This window comes from Natrix helvetica (genome assembly GCF_964273705.1).
Source record: "Natrix helvetica genome assembly, chromosome: 1".
Lineage (NCBI taxonomy): Eukaryota > Metazoa > Chordata > Lepidosauria > Squamata > Natricidae > Natrix > Natrix helvetica.
Genome location: NC_138548.1, coordinates 125,319,930 through 125,335,605, shown reverse-complemented (window position 1 = coordinate 125,335,605; position 15,676 = coordinate 125,319,930). Strand labels below are relative to the sequence as shown.

Here is a 15,676-nt window from a genome sequence, read left to right as displayed (position 1 = left end):
TCTTCATATGTTTTAGTCTCCAGTCCCCTAATCATCTTTGTTGCTCTTCTCTGCACTCTTTCTAGAGTCTCCACATCTTTTTTACATCGTGGCGACCAGAACTGAATGCAGTATTCCAAGTGTGGCCTTACCAAGGCATTATAAAGTGGTATTAACACTTCACGTGATCTTGATTCTATCCCTCTGTTGATGCAGCCTAGAACTGTGTTGGCTTTTTTGGCAGCTGCTGCACACTGCTGGCTCATATTTAAATGGTTGTCCACTAGGACTCCAAGATCCCTTTCACAGTTACTACTACTGAGTATGGTATCACCTATACTGTACCTGTGCATTCCGTTTTTGTTGCCTAAATGTAGAACCTTACTCTTTTCACCATTGAATTTCATTTTATTAGATAGTGCCCAATGTTCAAGTTTGTCAAGATCCTTCTGTATCTTAAGCCTATCTTCTGGAGTGTTGGCTATTCCTGCCAGCTTGGTATCATCTGCAAATTTGATGAGTTCCCCATTTATTCCCTCATCCAAATCATTGATGAAGATGTTGAAGAGTACTGGGCCTAAAACAGAGCCTTGGGGTACTCCACTGCATACTTCCCTCCATGTAGATGCAGTTCCATTGAGAACTACACGTTGAGTGCGGTTGGTCAGCCAGTTACCAATCCATCTGGTGGTGATGCTGTCTAACCCACATTCTTCTACTTTATCTAGTAGTAGGTTATGGTCTACCTTATCAAAAGCCTTACTGAAGTCCAAGTAAACTATATCAACGGCATTCCTCTGGTCCACTAATTTTGTCACATTATCAAAGAATGCAATAAGATTAGTCTGGCATGATCTGTTTTTGACAAATCCATGTTGGCTTTTGGCTATTACTTTGTTTGCTTCTAGGTGTTCGCAAATTCGTTGCTTGATTATTTTTTCCAGAATCTTTCCTGGTATTGAGGTTAGGCTGATAGGTCTGTAGTTTCCTGGATCTAATTTTTTCCCTTTTTTGAAGATGGGAACCACATCAGCTCTTTTCCAGTCCTCTGGTAGTTCCCCGGTGTTCCAGGATCTCTGAAAGATATAATTCAGTGGTTCTGAGATCTCGTCTGCTAGTTCCTTTAGAACTCTGGGGTGTAATCCATCCGGTCCTGGTGATTTGAACTCATCTAGGGTAGACAGGTGCTCACTTACCATTTTCTTCCCTATTTCAATTTGTGTTCCTAATTTTGTGGTGCTGCTTTTGATAGGTTGGACTGTTTTATCCCTTTGTGTAAAGACAGATGCAAAACATGAGTTAAATAGTTCTGCTTTCTCCCTGTTGCTTGTCACCTTCTTGCCACTTTCTCCTAGCAATGGACCAATTGTTTCCTTAACTTTTTTCTTGTTTTTAACATGTTGGAAGAAGCTTTTTTTGTTAATTTTTACTTTTGTGGCAAGCCTTTCTTCATTGTGAGCCTTAGCTTTCCTCACTTCATCTTTACAGGCTAGGGCTATTTGCTGATATTCTGCCTTAGTTATGTCCCCCTCCTTCCACTTTTTATACTTACTTTTTTTGTCTTTCAGTTTGTCAGATAGTTGTTTATGCAGCCATGCTGGTTTCTTTTGGGAGCTGTTGTTTTTCTTCTTCATTGGTATTGTGTTAGACTGGGCTTTTCTAATCTCATTTTTCAAAATTTCCCAAGCTTCTTGAGTTGTTTTCCCCTCGAGGATTCTCATCCATGGAATTTTTCCCAAGCTCTCTCTAAGTTTATTGAAATTAGCTTTCTTAAAGTCCAAGACTCTAGTTTGACTTTGTTCTACTACTTGTGTTTGGATAATGTTGAATTCCAATATTGCATGGTCACTTGCCCCCAGGGTTCCTATGGCTTCAACACCTTCTATCATTTCCTCTCTGTTAGTGAGAATTAAGTCCAGTATGGCTGATCCCCTTGTTTCCTTCTCTACTTTTTGGAAAACAAAGTTGTCTGCTAGGTTTGTTAGGAACCTGTTGGATCTTCCACTTGGTGCAGAGTTTGTTTCCCAGTTGATGTCAGGGTAGTTAAAATCTCCCATTACTATTGTGGTGTGCTTCCTACATACCTTAGTTAGCTGACTAAGCTTTGTTTTCGTCTGCCACAGCCTCCTGCAACCCTCTGCCCACCCGCATGTGGCCTTTCTGAGTTCCGTTTTCACTGGCAGAGGGTTGCAGGAGGCCCTGGTAGCCGAAAACAGAGCTCAGGAGCCCGTTTTTGCTGGCAGAAGCACTGTGGGCCGGTCCCTCACTGTTTACAGGGCAGCCCCATGGACCGGATCCGGCCCCCAGACCTTGGGTTTGACACCCCTGTACTAGAAGATTCTTTGTCATCAGATCTCAGCCTCCTGATTGTCCCTCTCCCTGTATAATTAGGAAAGCGAATCAATTATAACTCACACAGCTGCACAAGCGGCAGAAAGTATTTCATTACCAAAGACTGGAATGAAGAGATGGCCAAGGAGATGGTCGTGTCAGCCAGAAATGTAAATCACACCCACTCACATATATAAAGGCACACCCCACACAACCCTTACTACCACTACTTCAACAAGACTGAATTGTGTAAAGATCTTTTTCCCCCCCACAGATTCAGTAAATTGCATCCTTCACTTTCTTTTCATGTTACAAACCTTATCAACAAATATACTGCTGCCATAACAAAATATTCTTCCCAGGATTATTTGTAACTTATTTTCTCTGTTCCTTGAGATATGATTTTTTTTTCATTTTTCCCCATAAGGAACCTATTTCCAGCAGCATTCTGTTAATGTTCAGTTCAGGGGCAAAGTATGGAATTAGGACAGGATGTTTATTTATAAACATTTTTCAATGCTTCAGAGAGGTAATTTCTCTAGAAAAGAGTACCCAGAAAAAATGGATGGATTTTGCAAGGAGAGATAAATGAGGAAAGATTATGCACAACAGGATAATTTTTTCCCTTAAAGTGGGTCACCTCTGACTGCAGCTGAAAACTTACACATTTGAATAAAAAATCCTATATACCAAGCAAATTTAAAATGTCAGGATATTCCTAAACTGATTCTTCTGCAACATACCATTTCTGACAGGCAAAGTGTTAGAGGTGAATGCAGATTTGCAACAGGCTTATACTGGTATTATCTTTCTTTCATAAAAACCTCTCATCTCTAAGTAGCCTGAGATGACACAGCAAAAATTTTCTGCTTGTGTATATCAGACAAATGTAAGAGGACAAATGTTATCTATAACATCAAAAAGAGGAAAAAAAGAAGATACAGGGAACTGTAAACCAATCCATCTGAAATAAATTCCTGGGATAATCTAGATCAGGGGTGTCCAAACTTGGGAACTTTAAGACTTGTGGACTTCAACTCCCAGAATTCCCCAGCCAGCTGGCAAGTCTTAAAGTTCCCAAGTTTGGACACCCCTGATCTAGAGCAAATGGTAAAGAAGTTGGATAAAGAATGCAGTTATCACCCAGATTTTTATTACATGGATTTGCAAAACTAACCTTATCTGATTTTTTTTATTAAATAAAAGTTTCCATAAATAAATGGTGTGAATTATGTAAACATATTATATATTGGTTTCAGCAAAGTACTTGAAATATCCCATAGTATTCTGATTAGCATTAAATTAGGTTAGAGGGCATGACAACTAACTGGATACATAGCTGGCTTGAAAATCACACACAACCAGTGATTATGAATAGTCATTGACTACAAACTGAATGTATCAGTAGTGTAATTTGGTTGCAAAACTGCTTATTCTAGGTTCAGCCACATTATAGACATATACTCTCCAAATTTCAGAAAGAAAGTCTACTATAATCTGCATTGTTCATAAACAGCAGTCAGACAAATTGGAAAGGCTTAGATAATAGGGAAGATTAAGGGACTAGAAAATCCAGTGAAGAGATAATGAAAGAAATAAGAAAAATTAATCGGGGGGGGGGGGGGGAATAGAGGGGAAATATAATAATGTCAAATTGCTTAAGACTTAAAAGGATGCCACATGTAATAAAGTTCTCCAGAAGGTAGGATGTGAAATATTGGATTTACATTACAGAACATCAGATACCAACTTGAGAAATTTCGGTAAGAACAATGGGACAGTGGAATCAAGTGCCCAGAGCGGCACCAAACTCACTCCCTTTCACTTCATGTCTTCATGTGGAAACTAGAGAGCCATTTCTCTGGGATACCTCCGCCTGGATTCCTGCAATGATCAGAAGATTGAACTTAATGGCTTAAATTCCACTCTATTAATTTTCAGATTCTGTGGCTCTTGATCCTCTTTAAGTCCACTTCAGATTTCGTGGCTTTGAAATGTTAATACTTTCTTGTACATACTGGGGGGGGGGGGGATATTCTCATTGATTCTGCAGTTTGCTGTGATTCTGTTGAATTCAGAGAAGTCTAACAGGTGAGAAAAGTGTGTGGGAAAGTTTCCATATGACCTGACTTTACTGTTGGCCAGTGTCCAGGAAATCAGTCGTTCCACTCTTACTTCCTGATGGACGAGATGCAATAAAATCCCAAGCCAACATTGGTGTCAACTGCATCCCCCTTCGCCCTCACTTGCTTTATTTTTCTGAAGGGCCCAGAGATTTTCACATTACCAGGATTCCAGTGATACACTCTTATCTGAAACACAAGACATCTGCCCGAATTGTGGCATACTTTTAAGGTACAGTAACATGTAACACAAAGCTGCTTCAGCCCTCTTATGTTCAATCAGAATCCAGTAGATAAAAAATTAAACGCTGTCTTGCAAGAATAATTTGAGTTGTTATCTCTGCTTCCACTGTGTTGTATCGCTCTGCCACCTGATTATTTGCCTTTTCTTAGTTCCCCACGCTGCACCTCTAGACCAGGGAAGTACAAGTACAGCTTTAAAAAGAAAAAAAGAAATGGAGAACACTAGCAGTACTGCAATGTTAGCTTTCCCGTATATATAGCAATGTTCAATTAACAATGTTGCTTTTCACATATAGTGCTTAAAAGTTTGTGAACCCTTTTAATCTTTCCACAGTTCTATAGAAATATGTCCTAAAACATGATTGGTTCTCCACATGTCCTAAAAGTAGATAAAGAGAACCCAGTGAAAAAAAATGAGTCCAAAATTATTTGTTCATTTATCACAGTATAGGGAGGGAAAGTTGTGGGTTTCCAGATGGTTTGTTAAACTGCAACTTCCAGGGATCCCAACCAGTTTGTATATTGTGGAAGAGATGCCTACCTTCATCCTCTATTTCAGTCCTTCAGTTTTCATTTGTTGTCTCTCTTTCCATTCTTATTCAATCCCTTGAAACAGTAGTTTTTCTCTCAAGTTCTTCTTCATTTTACCAATTTCACAAACAAATTTAGTATGTTTTCAGCATGGGATATTGTACCAAACTAGCATTGACTCTTATAGTTAACAACCAGCTGGTGGCCAAGGCAAACCATCTGTTTTCAATGCTGCTCTGATTGATCTCTCATTGGGTCATCCCACCTCCAACTACCAATTAACTTTATAAATTAACTATTAATGTTCCACCTGAGGTTTTTCTTTGTGCAACGATTCTAGATCTACTCATTTCTCTGCTCTTTTCTGTTATATGGAATGGTTCTATCTCCCAACCTTTGTCTTCATCAGTATATCTCAGGCTTCAGTGTAGGTTCCCTTTCATTTGCTTTGAATTATTTAATTTCTTCTTGTCAATTTATTTGTCTCATCTATGCTGACAATATATTATTTTGTTCTGATGACCCAATGCATGAACCTCTTTGCAAAGTGCTTTCAAAAGGCCTTGGCCAGGCTCCCCCACCTCAACCTGAGTATAAGAAAGCAGAGATGGCTGTGTTTCACCCTAACTATCCCATCTTCTCTCTTTCCATCTCCTCTTATTTTATTTTCAGGGCTGTAGGCGGTGGGCCTGCTCTGTGGTGAGAAACCAAGGAATCCAGATCAAGGAAGAACCCTCTTTATGAATTTTCATCATTAAAACCACTAAAAAGCATATCTTTCTTTGAATTACTGAAATGTTCCTTAAGCTCCTCCCGCTTTTCACACATTATTCATACTGATTCAGATCTTCTGCAAACATCCCTCCGCCTGTCTATTATACATCCCTATGCTAGCTGGATATCCAAAGAAGTTTCAATTACTGGTGCATTGGGCCTTGTATAACCATACTCGGTTATTTTGAACATTTGCTTGAGGCTGGGGAAGGCGGCCGTGGCGGGGTGTGTGTGTGGAAGAGTCATGCCTAACCTGATTGTGATCCTGCTACTAAAATAGCCACAACTATATGATAATCTTTTCTCATCTGGAACCAGATTCTGTAATCTGATTTATCAACATTTTAAAAAGGAGTATAAACATTTCTTTTATGCACCTTCATCAAGGTGATTTAATAATCACTTCTCTAACCAAAATGCAGTGTGTTGTTGTACCAAACTGTCAATGCTGTATTTGGATTGTGCCTACTTATGAAGGTGACTTAAAACAGTTACGGAGTCTCTACTTTGAGAGTTGTGTTAACTTTGACAGATGGAGTTGCTGTAACAGAAGACTCTTTGATTTGGGTACCATGTTTTCCTGAAAATAAGACAAGGTCTTATTTTCTTTTGACACCCCACCCGAAATAAGCACTTGGCCTTATTTTCAGGGAGGTCTTATTATTTTTGAGGTGCAGGAGGCCCCTTAAGCTCAGCCCACGGCCCGTGGATCAGCTGATCTAGAGACAGCCGGAAGTTCTGTCTGTTTCTGGCACAATCTTGCCAGTCCTAGCATCACTTGGCCTGCCGCTCTTTTTGCAGTCAACACTAAGAGAAGGGGCGTGGTAGCTAGAGTTTAGGACTTCCGCGAGGGCGTTCCACGTGGATGACAGGTGCATGTGGGGCACGTGGGGCATGCTCCCCCCTTCTCCCCCCAGGAAATGGCAGGGTCCGGCTGTGCACGCGGTTAGATATTTTAGGGGAGAGCTTATTTTCAGGGGAGGGCTTATTTTAGCGCATGCGCTCCAAAGCCCAATTGGGCTTATTATCCGGGAAGGTCTCATTTTCAGGGAAACAGGGTAGAAACATAAAAAAGTAGGATGCATTTCATGAATTTACTTCTAGGATCATGCAAAGATTATATTAACAAGCAATTGTATTGCCTTGTAACACATGGTAAACCTTTACTCAGTGTGATCAAAGGTAGAACTTATATGCCTTTTTAAATATGTGTGTAAAGTTCATTCCAATGCATTTGAAGCCTTTTGAATACTGAAGTAGGGAGTGATAGTGTGTGGATTGCAAATTGTGAGCTTGTGTACATATGCAAAACATTTGTAAACTGCCTACTGTTTTGATGTAGAATTTAATATTATATGAATGACTCAAAGCTGAAAACTGCCCAGGATGGAGGAGAATGATCAGGCTCTACAGAACATAATACTTTGAGGACCCTGAATTTCAGATAGTCCAGTAAAAAAAAAAAAGCTAAGGAGAATCACCCCTCTATTACTGTTCCAATTTTGAGGGACTTGGGGACTACATCCATCTCTCCTTCAGAGTACTCTGCTCTAGGTCCTGTCCCCTAGGCAACACCGTCCTTGCATTCCAGACGTCTCCTGTGTTTTTGCTGCCCAGGAGATAATATTCATGGCTACGAGACATTTGCGTCAGTGTCAGATAGTCTCAATGCCATCATGCCCCAGCTTGGCTCAATAAAGAAATCAGGAGGCAGAAGGAGCTGGGCAGATGCAACCGAAGAGCCAGTCCACCTTATCCACGAGACAAGACATTCTGAGCCACCAAACAATCTCTGGGAACAGTGCCTCAGCCTAAACTCTTATACACAGGCAAGAAGTTTTTTTTTTCCTTTGCAGGAACTTCGCACAGCCTGCATCTCATTCCCTCGTACCTGATGGATCAAGGCTCTCTGCACATCTGGACCAGGATGAACTCCATGCTGATCCTGCAGCTGATTTTGCTGGGTCCTGCTGCTGTTGCTGGCTGCAACAGGGATGCTGACAGGCCACTCATCCTGGCTAAAGTCAAGGCACATTTCCTGGACTTTCTTGGTCCTGTCCCCCAAAATGAAAGGCTCCAAGGAGGACAAAGGGGGCTCCACAGGCGGCATACCTTGGACACAGCAGTGACTCGCAGCTTGCAGGAAGAAGACATCTCCCAAGTGATTGCCTTCCCAACCCAAGGTAAGCAGAACCATGATTCAAGGGGCCCCGGGAGGCTTAAAACCCAAAGAAAAAGTTCAGCCATTATTTTATCATCTAACCCATTTCAACAGATGCAGGAACAAATACTGAGGTTAAGCTCATGTTGTGGATCCTGCACAGAGCAGAGGGTTGGACTAGATGATCTTTTAGGTCATGCCCAATTGTATGATTCTATGAAATCATAGAGCCGTGAACTTCATACCAGAGATGTCCGTGCGCACACAAACACACACATTTTGATTTTATTCCAGCTGCAGCAGAAATTTAAGGCAGATTCAGCAATTCAAACTCAGCTGATGCTGGCAGTGTGGGAGCTCTGGGATATCCTGGCGGCTTTTAAATATTTCACTTTTCCTGTAGATATGCACTCCGGTTTTCTTTCTAGTTGTTCAGAGGTCCCACTGAATTTAACGCAATTAACAGGAGATCTTTACATGACCTTAAACATAGATCTAATTGGATTCAGCTGGATTATTTCCAGATAACAAGACATAGTATTTCAACCACAATTTGTAAAGTTCTATTCTTTTACTTGAGAGAGTCTCAGGGAGACTTTCTTCAGAATAAGCAGGTAACACTGTACTGTGACTTCGTAATGAACTTGCAACCTTAAGCTTTTTGTTACAATAACGTAAACCCACTTTTTTAGATTCTGCAGGTGCTTGTGTATAGAATTGCCTCCTTAGGAAATATCTTTGAAAGAGATCTCAACTTTCCACAATTACTGACATGGGTTTATGTCTGAATAGGAAATGAGATGTATGATGGTATGCAGAAAAAATGGGGAGGCAGAGGAAGACAATTTAAATTCCATAAAGGGGGAAATGACTCACTAGAATTATGTCAACTTTGAATATGATCACCCTTGCATATACACATATTCTTTTGCAGCTTTGCTAGTATTGCTGTATCTGAGTTGCAAAAGTCCAGATCTCCATTTTAACAAGAAGAGAGAATTATGGTTGGAAAGAATTGTGTGTCTCTTTTCTGCCGTCTAGTGGCTGTCCAGATTTTGGCAGCCCAGTTTTGGCAGCTCTAGCTTCCTCAGCACTTTCTTTGGAATTTATTTAGCATTAATACACCAGTCTGCATTATGAATATGTATGTATTAATGTACAGATGAAAAACTTCCAACAGTAAGCCAGGCAATATTTGTATGGGATTCAGTATGTGCAACTGCAAGATTTTGCTGTCGTCTCACCTGTAAACATATAATCAGAAAAAATATTTTTCTGAAAAACAAGTGTTATTGAAAGGCATGAGCTTATGCTTTTAATAAAAAATGTGCAAGTCAGAACAGGTGGTATCAGTTTCTTCCTGGTTTTTTGTTTTTTGTTTTGCTATCCCAGCTTTACACTGCTGTCCTCCTACAATGTAAGCCTATCAACCCCAGCCAGTTATTCATCTAATAAAAGAAAGAACTTGGGTGTATTTTTTTGAACCTGCCCTAATAAAAAGAAAGGAGACCGGAGTCATCAGCACTTGTCCTTTCTTCCTTCCCTTCTCATTCTTCCACTCTAGGAGAAATGATAGCCTACGGTACGTAATGCTGAGCCCCCTTAATCCTTCTCTATTTTTGCAGAGGTATCCTGTGAGCCACTTCAGCCAGATGAGTTTCCAGAGGATGAGGGAGTTTTCACCCACATTTTTCAACCCTCAATACATATCCTGAGTCGTGAGGTGACAGCAGCCCAGCTGTGGTTCTACACAGGCCCTGTGATTGTTCAGAACAGCCCCTTAGAAGCTGCCTCCAACAATTCCTTCCCAGAGATACTGACGCTCTCGGAAGAAGGCCAGGTTCCTCTAGCCACCATGGCCATGCCAGCTCCCGAGGGCTGGACCGTCTTTCATTTTAGAAGATCCTTCCTCCATTACCTTTCCCAGAATGTATTTGTGCTCTTCATTCGTTGCCTAGGCTGCCCCTGTGTGGCCGATGCTGAAAAGATGCCTTTCCTTGTGGCAACCACCAAACCCAAAACACAGGACCGGGCCCGGCGTTCCTCCAAAGAAAATTTTCTAGCTAATCTCACTCTGTTCCAGCATAATGCTATGCCCCATGACAACTGCCACCGCACCTCCATCAACATCTCTTTTGAAGAACTAGGCTGGGACAATTGGATCGTGCATCCTAACAGCTTTATGTTTTATTACTGTCATGGAAACTGTTCTGGCATCCAGACTTTGATTCCCAACTCCCAAAATTGCTGTGCTGCCTTGCCAGGCACAATGCAGTCTCTGAGAGTCCGCACCACCTCAGACGGTGGCTACTCCTTCAAGTATGAGACCGTGCCCAACATCATCACCCAGGACTGTGTCTGCATATAACAATAACTCAGCTTTAGCACTATAGTGCTGAAAGCTATTGTCTGGCTCAGATCTTCTGCAACAAGATATCTTCTTCATAAGAACCCAGAACTAAAGCACTTCAACTCAGGGCTTAATCGTGCCAGTGCCTTATCTTTTCAATGTGAAGATTTGCACCTTTGGCCTTCACAGCCAGAATTGAAGGCCTCGCAAGATCTCATTTGTCCTTGGATTTTATTAACAGAAGCTAAAATCAGAATGGAGAACCAGGACTGTGGTGGAGAAGCTGCTTAATCTTCCCTTTTTGTTTTGTTCAGTCGGAAGTGCCTCTTCTTAACGGATCTGCCACCCACAGAATAATTTCAGGTTGGAGAGGGTGATATTGAGCAGACAGGAAGGGATATGCTAGTCTTCCTCCTCCTCTTTCTTCTCCTCCTCCTCCTCCATTTGTTCCCCCTTGATGACAGCCCACAAGGAAAGCAAATGAATGTACGTATTGTACTTGTATTGAACCTGTATCTCTGAACAGAACAAGAAGTGCAGTCCTGTTTTCCAAAACTAGAAAGGAGAGTTTAAGGAGATTCACAACCTGAGAAACAGAATAGGGCTGGTGGAGATTCTTATTAATCATAGAACAGCCATACACTCTTTCAGTTAACTTGCCCTTCAAATTTTTTGAATTCAAGGGATCTGAATGCTTCCTTTTAAAAAAATGGAGGGGGGGGGGATTGCCCATTTTTGATGAATGATTAATGATCCTCAGTCCTGACATGCTACATTTTCACTGTCTTTCTTTCCTCATGCTCTTTCAGACAGATTTCCCCTTGGGGGAACTTGCAACAAATTACTTAAGCTTTTCAGCCACCTCCTTTCTTATTTGCCAAATGAACCTAAGGCTGGGGAATAGGACATATATACATACATACACAGTGTGTGTGTGTGTTGTATTTGTGCTAATAAATAAATAAAGGGAGACTAGTATAGATCCATTTCAAGCTATTTAGCTCTCATCAGCTAGCCATACCCTTACTGGGATTTGAATACACACACACACACACAAATACATACACACACACACATATATATTCATTCGTTCTGTTAAGTTATATAAACTCTTATATAACTATTATATGTGTGTACATACATACATACATGCAGATATACACATACAGTATATATAATCTATAATATAGTTCTTATCAAAATACTGGGGAGCAGGAAGGTGGGCCTGTTTTAGAAATATCTAGAAATATCTAATTTTAAAAAACAGCCAGTTGAATGCAGCAAGTACAGAGTTCTCGACTTACAAACATTCATCTAGAAACTGTTTGAAGTTACAATGGCACTGAAAAAAAATGACTTGTGACCAGTCCTTGCACTTACAACTGTCACAGCTTTCTCAATCACATAATCAAAATTCAGACACTCGTATTTAAAGTGGTTGCAGCACCCCAGGATCGCGTGATTGCCATTTGTGACCTTCCTAGTTGGCTTCTGATAAGCAGTCAATGGGGGAAGCCAGATCTGCTTAATGACCATGATTCACTTAACAACCATAATGATTTACTTAGGGCAAAAAGGTCCTAAAATCAGGTATGAGTCACTTAACAACCGTCAGGTTTAGCAATGGAAATTCTAACCCCAATTGTGGTTGTTGAGGTCTACCTGTTTAGCTTGGTTTAGGAATTGGTGATGTCTGCCTTTTGCAGTAGATATCGTCACTTGATAAATATTCCACCCAAGGAGGAAAATTTCAATTTCACTATTGAAATGGATGAAACAGAAGTCAATTGGTTTAAACAAGCACTGAGGATGGGGTGAACGTCTGGAGGCCGAAAGAAGTCCTGCTTGCAGCTAGACAGCATCCTTAATCAGAATGGGGTGAAGGTGGCCAGGGTGTACCCTTGCTTTGTGAAACTGCATCCTAATCAGCAATCATTGTGAAAGCCTTAATTTAAAAATGTTTCCAAAACAATGGCAGTTGCAATAAAAGCTTTATTCTCCAAAAGAAAATTCTCAATGCTATTCAATTGTGTGTGTTTTTTTAAAAAAAAGATGCCACTCTTGGGTCAGTTTGTGCTCACTTTACTAAACGGAAAAAAACAATTTAATGAATGTCAGAAAAACAATGCTTTTTTGATTTCATTTAGGTATTTCAGTGCAAATTCTTGCAGGTAAGTTTCAAGGTATTTGTTGAAGAGAAGGAAGCAGCGGGGGAGAAGATCAATTTGCCTTCAAATCCCAAGATCGCATTAGGATACAGACACAAGAGGATGAGAGCCAGCCAGTTTAGCTGAGCTCCTAACTCTACTCTGGAGTCTGGTTATATTCTGCAGGTAATACCAGGTTTTGTCACTAGGTGGCTCCCAAGGCGAATGAACAAAAAATAAAGAGTTCCTTCATCTTGATTCCCCTACTTCAGGGGTGTCCAAACTTGGGAACTTTAAGACTTGTGGACTTCAACTCCCAGAATTCCCCAGCTGGGGAATTCTGGGAGTTGAAGTCCACAAGTCTTAAAGTTCCCAAGTTTGGACACCCCTGCCCTACTTGGTAGATATTAAGTTTTGTGGAGTTCAGTGAAAGCAGTATTTGTTGACAAGAGCCAAAAGGAGCAACCTCATTCAAGATTTCATAGGCAGGGCAGAGCGACACTATGTCATTCTGTAAAGTAACTATGTGCAGTGCACCCTCACATTTTAGTCTAGCATGCAGTGCAAACTCAAGTCTGCAATGACTCTAGAAGTTTCACTTGAATAAACCATAATTCATTATTTGTAAGTAAATGCGTCCAGGTGTACACCACCTTCCTTAAGATGACTAAAATGTATTTTTTGGAAGTATTAAGAACAAGGAATTTAGGAGGCAAGTTTACTACATGGTACGGTAGGTAAAAGCACTGTCTCATTCCTGTCCCCAACTCTAGTAGGTTATGCTGGAAGTAATAGATCTCTGCCTGGAAGAGCACACAGAAAAATGTAGTTGCAGTCATCATTCTTGAAAAAGCATGGAAGGTAGGATAGGAAAGCTGTGAGAAAGGCTTACCAGTATGAGTAGGGTACAGATTCAGACAGGAATAGTCAGGTTTAACTTGTGGTCTAACTTGTAGGAAAGGTATATAAGGGTGAACAGCAAGTCAAGGAGGCTTGTCTATGCTTGCAATAGGCTGACTATTGTGTCATACGTTGTAGTACATTGTACCTGTTCTTCAGGCTCTACAGTGGTTACCAGTAGGTTTGTTGGTGCAAATTCAAATAAAACCCTAAATGATGACTTGTTGCTTAGATGCTTCCAGGATTGCCTCCTCCTACCTGAACTGGTGCATCGAAGGTTCATCTCAGAAGCTCTTGATTGCACCCTTTTGTGAAATGAGAAAAATAAAAACCAGGAAGTGGTTTGCCAGTTGTTTCCTCTACCTTGTGTAGAATGGTCTCCCTGTAGAATTAAGGCTGTCACCATTCTTTGTAAAATTCTGGAAGCCACAAGAAGGACATTTTTCCCAGAACATCTGGTTGAAGTTCGCTAGGTAAAGGTAAAGGTTCCCCTCGCATATATGTGCTAGTCATTCCCGAGTCTCCGTTTCAAATCAGAAGAGCCACGCTGTCCAAAGACGTCTCCGTGGTCATGTGGCCAGCATGACTAAACATCGAAAACGCACACAATGCACCTCCCCACCAAAGGTGGTGTTTTTCTACTCGTATTTTTACATGCTTTCGAACTGCTAGGTTGGCAGAAGCTGGGACAAGTAAAGGGAGCTCATTCTGTTATGCAGCACTAGGGATTCGAACCACTGAACTGCCAATCTTCTGATCGACAAGCTCAGCATCCTAGCCACTGAGCCACCGAGTCCCTATATAGCATATAGATGCTATTGCCATCTTTATTTCATTTTGAATTACTTATATCAACCTATTGGTTTTTGTTACAGATTATTTTTCATGCTTACTTTTAATAATTGTTTTAATTAATCTTTACCATGAGCCCTTTTAATTGTTGGAAATTCTTATAGTCTTATAAACTGCCGTCCATCTGTATTCATTAAACTTGTATAGAAGGAAAATAACTGAAAATCGTCTGAATCATTCCTTTTATTCATGCGTGGGACAGACCAATCCAGTCAAAATTTTAGGGACCCGTGATCCTACAAGTTCAGGAAGACTCTTGGCCTGAAGGAAGGTGATCATTTTCCACAGGTGCAATTTCCAAACAACTTTGCAAGAAAACTATCTTGGACTGACACTTTATGGCTTAAATGCTACTTTTCAATCTGGGGCTTCCTCCCTGTTAGGAAGCACTATTTGGGAAATCAACCAGACACCGAATCAGGACATAGAATTCAATTTTAAGATTTGGTATCACAAGATGTAGAGCTTGGCTAGCTTCTGAAAAGGGTTGGACCAGTTTATGAAAATCAGAGGGGTTAGTTAATGACTGTTTGCTTTGATGGCAGCATTATTGCCCTTAAGGCCACCTTGCTGGGAGACCTGTGGGCTTCCTTGTGCAGTTGGTTGAGCACTGTGAGGAGACTGCTCAACAGTGGTGGGTTCTGGATCCCGTTCCAACCGGTAGGGTTGGAACAGGCCCAGCGGCGTCCACATGGACGCGCACAGCGTGCGCATGTGTCTTAGCGCCTCCGCGTGTCTCCGCAACACTCCAGCTACTCAGTGGAGCGTTGTGCAGGCACTGTACGTGCCATGCGCATGCATGCCGAAGACTTAAAAGACCGGTAAGGAGCTCAGGATGGTGGGCCCTCCGGAGCACCATACTGGAATGGCATCCGGTGCTCCGGGCAGGCTCCGGTACGCCCATACCGGGGCGCACTGCCTGCAACCCACCACTGCTGCTCAACTAAATGGGACAAAGGCCCTGTCTGACAGGACATGGCTTATATTCATATACTGTTGCCTGGCAATAAGGTGACTAAATTTTGCCTCCTCCCAGTTCTTGGCAAGACACTCCCTGAGAAATGCTTCTGTGTTAAATTGGCCACAACTGTGACCCAGGATAAGACACTTCTTAAGACACCCCAGCTCCTTCTTAATAACTGCCCTCTTAATAAAGCTACCCTAAAATTCATAGCACACTTCATGACTTTTCATAAAAATAAGATTGAAATGGGTGCATTAAGCTTCCATGTGTTAAACCTGTCTTCCTTCTTTTAAAGAAAATAACCCAAATTATTAACCCTCC

At 41.3% G+C, this 15,676-nt stretch overlaps 2 protein-coding genes across 4 annotated transcripts in view; one reads left to right on the top strand and one right to left on the bottom strand.

Annotated features, from left to right (window-relative positions):
• Positions 1-5,452, bottom strand: part of OBSL1 (obscurin like cytoskeletal adaptor 1) — an 81,718-nt gene extending 76,266 nt beyond the window's left edge. For all 3 annotated transcript variants that reach the window (XM_081936270.1, XM_081936271.1, XM_081936272.1), the window contains exon 1: positions 5,218-5,452. The gene's annotated coding sequence lies outside the window, so the exon portion shown is untranslated. The remainder of the gene's footprint in view (positions 1-5,217) is intronic.
• Positions 5,453-7,723: 2,271 nt separating this feature from the next.
• INHA (inhibin subunit alpha) lies at positions 7,724-12,481 on the top strand. Its single transcript, XM_081939847.1, has 2 exons — positions 7,724-8,164; positions 9,768-12,481. Exons 1-2 carry the CDS (start codon positions 7,876-7,878, stop codon positions 10,508-10,510), a joined length of 1,032 nt encoding a protein of 343 aa, XP_081795973.1. The 5' UTR covers positions 7,724-7,875; the 3' UTR covers positions 10,511-12,481.
• Positions 12,482-15,676: the final 3,195 nt, after the last annotated feature.

Coding starts and splice junctions, on each gene's coding strand:
- INHA (XM_081939847.1), top strand. CDS start 7,876: ATGGATCAAGGCTCTCTGCACATCTGGACCAGGATGAACTCCATGCTG. Junction 8,165..9,767: donor GATTGCCTTCCCAACCCAAG/GTAAGCAGAACC, acceptor CTATTTTTGCAG/AGGTATCCTGTGAGCCACTT.